Source organism: Alnus glutinosa, chromosome 13 (assembly GCF_958979055.1).
Source record: "Alnus glutinosa chromosome 13, dhAlnGlut1.1, whole genome shotgun sequence".
Taxonomy (NCBI): domain Eukaryota; kingdom Viridiplantae; phylum Streptophyta; class Magnoliopsida; order Fagales; family Betulaceae; genus Alnus; species Alnus glutinosa.
In genome coordinates, this window is record NC_084898.1 from 3,924,665 (window position 1) to 3,932,791 (window position 8,127).

The 8,127-nt window shown below is 33.8% G+C and overlaps 1 protein-coding gene across 1 annotated transcript; it reads left to right on the top strand.

Annotated features, from left to right (window-relative positions):
* Window positions 1-884: 884 nt before the first annotated feature.
* LOC133854799 (protein P21-like) lies at window positions 885-1,844 on the top strand. The gene has a single exon (XM_062291070.1). It carries the CDS (start codon window positions 948-950, stop codon window positions 1,623-1,625), a length of 678 nt encoding a protein of 225 aa, XP_062147054.1. The 5' UTR covers window positions 885-947; the 3' UTR covers window positions 1,626-1,844.
* The last annotated feature ends 6,283 nt before the right edge of the window (window positions 1,845-8,127 follow it).

Sequence of the window (8,127 nt, forward strand, 5' to 3'; positions counted from 1 at the left end):
AAATCGCTCTTCAACAGCTGGACAACGACCGACAGAAAAATCGGTGCCTTTGCTAGACGGAAATCAGCGCTTCTGCTCGCCGAAAAAAATCGATGCCTCTCCTCCGTCGACCCATCTTTCTCAGATCTCCTCTCCGATTCTTCTCCTTCCTTCTTCGTCGAACCCGTGGGGAAGTGGGGGAGATGCAAGATTGAAAGAGAGGGTTGGAAATGAGAAATGAGCGAGCAAGAGAGAGAGAACGAAATGGGGGAGAGGGTGAGAGAAAGAGAAAATATAATAAAAAAAATTAAATAACCGATGAATAATGAATAGCTAATAGTTATTATTTACTGTTCATGAAGCTAGCAAAAAAGTTAAAATGACTAATCTGCTGGAGGAAGAAAAAGACACAAAAATAGCTAAATTTAACTTATTGGTTAAAGTAGCACTTCTGCTGGAGATGCCCTAAGTGATACTTCAGTTGGGAGTAAAAATTCATTTGGTACTTTGTTAAATTTTTCATTCTAAAATTAATGGGTTCAATTTAATAAATTGGATTGGAAACCCAAATTTAAAGAAAACTCTGTTAAAAAATTTAGGTGAAACTTGTTCTGGCAGTATTAACTAGGGACCAATTGACCAAACACATCGTTTTCGAATGTCAGGTAGAAATGTAGGTAGAATTATTTTATGCAGATATTGTTTGTTAAACTTGATTCAAACCTCAAACCAAATAAATATCAGAACACGAGATGTCCTTTGTTTTTGTTTTCTGTTTTTTTCTATTTCTTGACTTTTCTTCAACTCTAGCCAATAATAAAACGGTGTCAAAATTTCCAACAAAAGCCTGACTATAACCAACAGAATTTCCCAGAAGGCCATAACCATTCCAAGCTCACCCTATATAAACCCATACGCATCTCCCTCACAACCCACAAGAGCTTATACAGTTTCTCTCCCTTCAGAAAATGAGTCTTTCCAAAATCCTATTTATTTTCTTCTCCCTTTCCATCACTCTCTGCTTCGGTCTAGCTCATTCAGCTAGATTTGAAATAACAAACAATTGCCCGTTCACAGTTTGGGCCGGGGCTGTGCCCGGTGGTGGCAAGCAACTCTATCAAGGTGAAACATGGAACCTTGAAGTTAATGCTGGCACTAAAGGGGCTCGTATTTGGCCTCGAACAGGGTGTGATTTCGATAATTCTAGCAATAGCACTTGCCAGACAGGTGACTGTGGCGGGCTCCTCGAATGCCAAGCCTATGGTGTATCGCCGAACACCCTTGCCGAATACGCACTAAACCAATTTAGCAACTTGGACTTCTTTGATATCTCTCTTGTTGATGGGTTTAATGTTGCCATGGAATTTAGCCCCACGACTAATGGGTGCACAAAGGGTATAAGATGTACTGGTGATATCAATGGGCAGTGCCCCAATGAGTTGAGGGTTCCAGGTGGCTGTAATAATCCCTGTACTGTCTTCAAGACCAACGAATATTGCTGCAATTCCGGAAGCTGCGGACCTACGAATTTTTCTAAATTTTTCAAGGAGCAATGCCCCGGTGCTTATAGTTACCCACAGGATGACCCAACAAGCACATTCACGTGCCCTGGAGGGACTAACTACAAGGTTGTCTTCTGCCCTTGAGGTAGTACTTCAAGAGGAAGGAAACAGATAATAATATGCGATGTCATAAAAGGTTAAAGGCTTTGTGAGCACACGTACGTACACGTGGGCAGAAGTCATATTAGTAATAAACTCATGTTTGCAGTACAACTACGATTTTCATTTTTAGTGAACCAGGCATGTTTGCAACTCTCTCTATATGTTAATATTTATTTTGGCTGATGATTAATCAAGTATACATTAAGGGAGGTAGATGGACTTGTAGCTTTTATAGGCAGCTTTTACTATAAAGTTTCATGTGACACTTACCTTGTCTGTTACTAAAATATGAATTATCATGTAAATTTTTAAAAATATCATAGTAAAAGTGATAATAAACCAAGCATTTTTTAATTTTTATTAAGGACCATAAAGATATATACAGAGCTAATTTTTTTTGCCCATTTCTTTTTAAAATAAATCTAATTTTTACCCAGATTAAGCAAAGCAGCCGGCTTAACTTGAAAATTCATTCTGCAGTCAAACTAATTAACCATGCATGTGTCGTCACCTCAAAATAGTAAGTTTACCTTATATTAGTAGAAATAAACATTAATTAACAATTAAGATTTATTCTCTATACATTTAAAATAATGTGTCACATCATCCAAATTGTTATTTTATTAAAGCACACTGTTCTAAACTTTCAAGTTATAAAGTTAAGCTATAGATCTTAAAACAGACGTTGATGATCCTATTAAAATTAATAGAAATGTTATATACTGGACATTAATATTTATATCCATATTCCATTGTTGATGTGACCTAAAGTTTTGGCGGATACAATAAGAGTACTAATCCTACCAAAAAAAAAAATCATAATTTTTGTTCTCTACTGCTGGTTCCCCAACATGAGTATAAAATTATTGGACCATCCATTAACAGGACAAATTCATGCACGATGATACAGCTTTTAAATGTTGTGACGTCTTGGTTCAGTTTCTGGTTTGATGACATTTCATTTTGGAATGTACTCTCTTTTTTGTCAGGTGTGTCGACGAAGTCTCACTCCAATACTTAAGTCAGATTCTTGTAGACAAAAATACATGGAATATGAGAGCACAAAAAAAATTCAGGTAGATTTAATACATGGAGTAGTAGCTTATTTATAGGCATGTAGAATTTAACTAGGACTCTAATCTCACATAGAATGGGATTAGGAGTTATCAGTAGGGAGAATCCTATTAGACTAAGACTGTTTCCTCATTGAATTCAAATAAGTTTCCTATTTCGTATCATGAGGGATAAGAAGTTATCTCGGAGGATTCGGAATTGAAATCTTCCAGCAATTTTTCAGGAATTATGGGTAAGATTTTTCCCATAATTCGCTACTATAATATCAGGATAAAAATCCCTGCATATTTCAATATCCCAATCATCTCGTGGTACTCCCAAGAAATCCGATCAAGGGATTATCTGAATATGGGCATTCCATAGAGCCGAGACTTATCAGCTACATTTATCCTCGATCCTAGCAACCGAGGGATATTCGTATTAGAGTTTGATATGATCATTATTAGAGTTTGATCTAACGATAATTTTAAAGTCATATGACATTTGGGAGGATATAAAGAGGATTCTAGTTTTCCTTATAACATTACATTACTCAAGCAAAGATCCATAGGCGTCTTGGCAGAGTAGTGAGTTGAACTCATTGTTAAATCACCACTTATCTCAAAAGTAATAGAGTTTGCACTCAGGGCCTCTGCTTTGACACCATGTTAAATTACAACTTCTCCAAAAGTTTAAGCTGATAGGAAGAAGTAAATTAATAATTTAATCAATATTTTTGCACTCCCCATCATGTTTAGACTCTAATATCATGTTAAATTACTACTTGTCCCAAAAACTTAAAAGTATAAGAAAGAGTAAATTTAATCATTTAACAAATAATTGAACACTTATTTGGCAATCCACTCTCCTTTTCTTTTTTCTCCTTCCTTTTTCTTTCTATTTTTTTGATATTAACAAAAGACTTTTTTCACTTTCTACTCACAAAAAATTTAAAACTCCTTTAAATTAATATCATATAAACACATGGGTGGCTCGAGCCTTAAGTGGTTGCTTAAGGCCCCCAACTAATAATTATAAAATAAATATATATATTCTTTAGAAAAAAAAAAATTTAAGGCTCAAAAAAACATTATAAGACTCTAATATGGTAAAAAGTTAATAAAATGTTCTTCAATTAAGGCCCTCGCTTAATAATTGTAAAATAAAGGTTATTTTCAAAATAAATTTTAAAACTCTAATATGTAAAAATTTAATAAATAATTTCGAATTTAGGCCATCAATCATGGTAAAAGTAATTATAAATTGAAAGTTTCATTAATCACATTCAGAAAAAATATCCATAAATTCTTGGAAAGTCCCACTTATTTACAATTTTTAAAAGCCATATTTTTACATTCATGAAATTAGTCCAACATGCATAAATTCTTGAATGTTTAGAAAAATATAAAAAGTCATCAAAGTGTATAAATTCTTATTGTTTGCGTTGTGCATAATAGATAGAATTACACCATCGATGAGTCTTCAATGTCCAACAATTTTTTCTGTATTACATTTTATTGCAAATCAATCTTTATATAGTTTATTTTTATTTCTCTTTATTTTTTTTTTAAAAAAAATCTTATCATTTTATGTCTTTGAATCAATTGATAAATCATTTTATATCTAATAAGTTATATATATATATATATATATATATATATATATATATATATATATATATATATATATATATATATATATATATATATATATATATATATATTAAAAAAAATTAATTCTAAAATACACCTTACAAATAGAAGAAAGTACTCTAATTGACATATTAAATAAATTAAAAAAAAAAAAACATAATATAAATTTGGAAGTAATTTAAAAATAATTTTTAAATAAAAAAATTACATTACTTAAACTTATCGTCTTAAGTTTCAAACTTTATCCAAGAGACCAAAATAAACAGACCTCTATATCACATCACCCAATTTTTTTATTTAGTTTTTTATTTTTTTTAATTTCTCTTCTCAAAAACATTTGCCAAAAACAAATCAACAAGCAGAGTCTAGCAAAAGACATCCGGACTTCCTGTCCGGTTATGCACCATCCTGTCTTGTCAATTAAGATGGTGGGCCGACTGAGAAAGTCGTATTTGGTGTCTAGATACAGTGAAAAAATTAGCCGCAGATCAATGCTAGCCGGAAACACAGACGCGCGGCGGCTAAATCACGTAAATTTTCTGTATATTGGAAGTCTTTGGTAAATAATTTTGATGAAAAATGATGAAAGAATGATTGATATTGTTGGCAGTAATCTCAATTTGGCCCGGTTTATGTTTAGAGTTATAAGCCTTTCAGTTGAGGTCTGTAGAGGTTGGAATCTGGGCCCAAGGCCCATCAGTTGATCTCTGTAGAGGTTGGAATCCGGGCCCAAGGCCAACCCGATCGATGTGAGCCCAGCGAGGATGGGCATTTAGAGTTCTCGGGCAGTCTAGAGCTGGCAAAACGGGTACCCGACACGACCTATTAAGACCTGCGACCCATTTAAGCTAGACCCAAACACGATCCATTTATGTTAAACGGGTTGAACATCCAAATACGATACAAACACGATAGTTTTACAGGTCACCCGACACGACCCGTGAAACCCGTTTAACATAAATTGTTCTTAAGTTACTAGATTATTAAACATTCTTGGACGATTGACAAACGAAAAGTTTTTCCTCTGATGCTTGCAAATATGCTTGTTTCACGAGTATATTCGTATGAGATGCTTGATCAACTTATCCCAAAAAAGACGAAGAAAAAAAAAATGCTTAATCATAAAGACATGAGTATTTACAAGAGAGATTAATATTTACAAATAATCAAATCATTTCATGTCAAAATGCTATAAAAAAATTAAAAATAGAAATCAAGTTAATCAACTATTAACATATTGGATGCGACATCAACGATTCAGCGGAAAAGAGAGAGAGAGAGAGAGAGAGAGAGAGTGAGCGGCAGAGAGACGGGGAGAGCGTTAGCGGTCGGCGAAAAAGCAAAGACTAGAGAGAGAGAGAGAGAGAGCGTTGACTTGGTCACTCGAGTGGGTCCAGGCGTCCAGTTGACTCCAGCGGAACTGCAGGAGGAAGAAGAAGGGATGGCGGCGACGTGGCGTGAAGCTGAAGAAGAAGAGCGGCAGCTGAAGGAAAAAGGAAAATTTTGAGAAAAAGTTAGGGTTTTGATTTTTTTGATTTTTGAACTTTTGTGTTTTCGAATTTCCACTAAAACAGAAAATCAGAGTTAATTCAATAATTCACAATTTCTATTTCCTCCCTTTTTTATTAAAAAATAAAAATAAATAAATAAATAAAATGAAGAAGAAGAAGAAAGTAAGAGTTAATCATGTTTGGTGGGTCACCCACAGGTGACTCGCCACCCGACCCGCCAGACTGATTTAAATGGGTCATAAACGGGTCGACCTGTTTATGACCAAAACTCGTTTAAGGTAGACCCAAACCCATTAATTTCATGTCGTGTTCGTGTCAGATTATCGGGTCGTGTCAAAATTGCCAGCCCTCTCAGGCACCATATTGTCTAGGGCAAACACAACGGATATTTTGGGATTGCACTTCACCTATAAAAATTCGGGATTTATGTTATCCCAAATTTATCTTCATGAATCTCGCCTTGAGATTATTATGGAAAGAATCCTGGTATGGAAAGTGGGCGATTACAGGCTAAAAGTCTATCATTGGCGGCGCTTTTAGGACGGGGGAGGAGAAAGAGACAACCATAAGGGTAAAAAGGTAATAAACACCCGACCTATAAATATGCCAGAACCTCAAGAATGAAATGAACACTGCAATTTTATACACTTGCGCTTAATACACACTCAAATACTAACTTAAGCATTGGAGGAAGAAACGTTAGAAACCCCTTGCATGTTCTCTTTACTTTGTTTGTCTTGTAGCCATCCACGACGGGACGACTAAAAAGGAGTGAGCTGTCAAAGTTATACTAGGAACTGTAACAATAAATATAATATAAGATAAAAAAATAAAAATAAATAAATAAATAGAAGGGTCGATAAACAATCTTAACATATGAATCGCATGGTGCCGACAATCTTAACATATGTCAGGTACTCCTCTTCCTTTAATTAACCCCATTAGTCTTAACAAATTAAGCCTTAAGTCGGTATCAAGACATGTTTATCTCTGAAGGTTCAAAAAGAAATAAACTTATTTTCATTTATCTCTTTAAAAAAAAAAAAATAATCTTATCATTTCATGTCTTTGAATCAATTGATAAGTTATTATATATATATATATATATATATATATATATATATATATATATATATATATATATATATATAATAAGTTTAAAAAAAAAAAGTTCTAAAATATACCTTATGAATAGAAGAAACTACTCTAATTAACATATTAAATAAAAAAAAAACAGAATATAAATATTAAAATAAATTTAAAAGTAATATTTAAATATAAAAAATTGCATCATTTAAACTAATTACCTTAAATTTCAAAATTTATCAAGCGAACCCAAAATAAACATCCCTTTATATCACATCACCCAAATGTTTTTTTTTTTTCTTATTTCTCTTCTCAAAAACATTTGCCAAAAAGATGTTGGCCTGACTTGGAGAAGTACAAATCAACAAGCAGAGTCTAGCAAAAGACATCCGGACTTTTTGTCCGGTTAATGTACCATCCTGTCTTGTCAATTAAAATGGTGGGTTGAATCAGAAAGTCATATTTGGTGTCTAGATACACTGAAAAAATTAGCCGCAGATCAATGCTAGCTGGAAACACAGACACGCGCGGCGGCTAAATCACGTAAATTTTCTGTATATTGGAAGTCTTTGGTAAATAATTTTGATGAAAAATGATGAAAGAATGATTGATATTGTTGGTAGTAATCTCACTTTGGCTCGGTTCATGTTTTCGGAGCTACAAGCCTTTCAGTTCATGACTGTAGAGGTTGGAATCTGGGCCCAAGGCCCACTTGATTGATGTGAGCCAGCAAGGATGGGCATTTAGAGTTCTCGGGCACCGTATTGTCTAGGACAAACACAACGGATATTTTGGGATTGCACTTTGTGCCCAAAATTTTAAGATGAGAAATGATTCCTACACTCATTTTTCATAACAGCCCCACAACAAGTTGATGTGGCTGGTAATTTTTTATTATTTTTTTTGTTTTGTTTTCTTTTCTTTTTGTAAAAAAATAATAAAAACGTCAGCTTGTTGTGGGGCTGTTGTAAGAAATGAGTGTAGGGATCATTTCTCTTTTAAGATTTACGTTATTCCGGATTTATTTCCATTAATCTCGCCTTGAGATTATTATGAAAAGAATCTTAATATGGAAGGTGGGCAATTTCAGGCTAAAAATCTATCATTGGCGGTGCTCTTTGGACAAGGGAAGAGAAAGAGACAAAACCCTAAGGTAAAAAGGTAATTAACACCCAACCTATA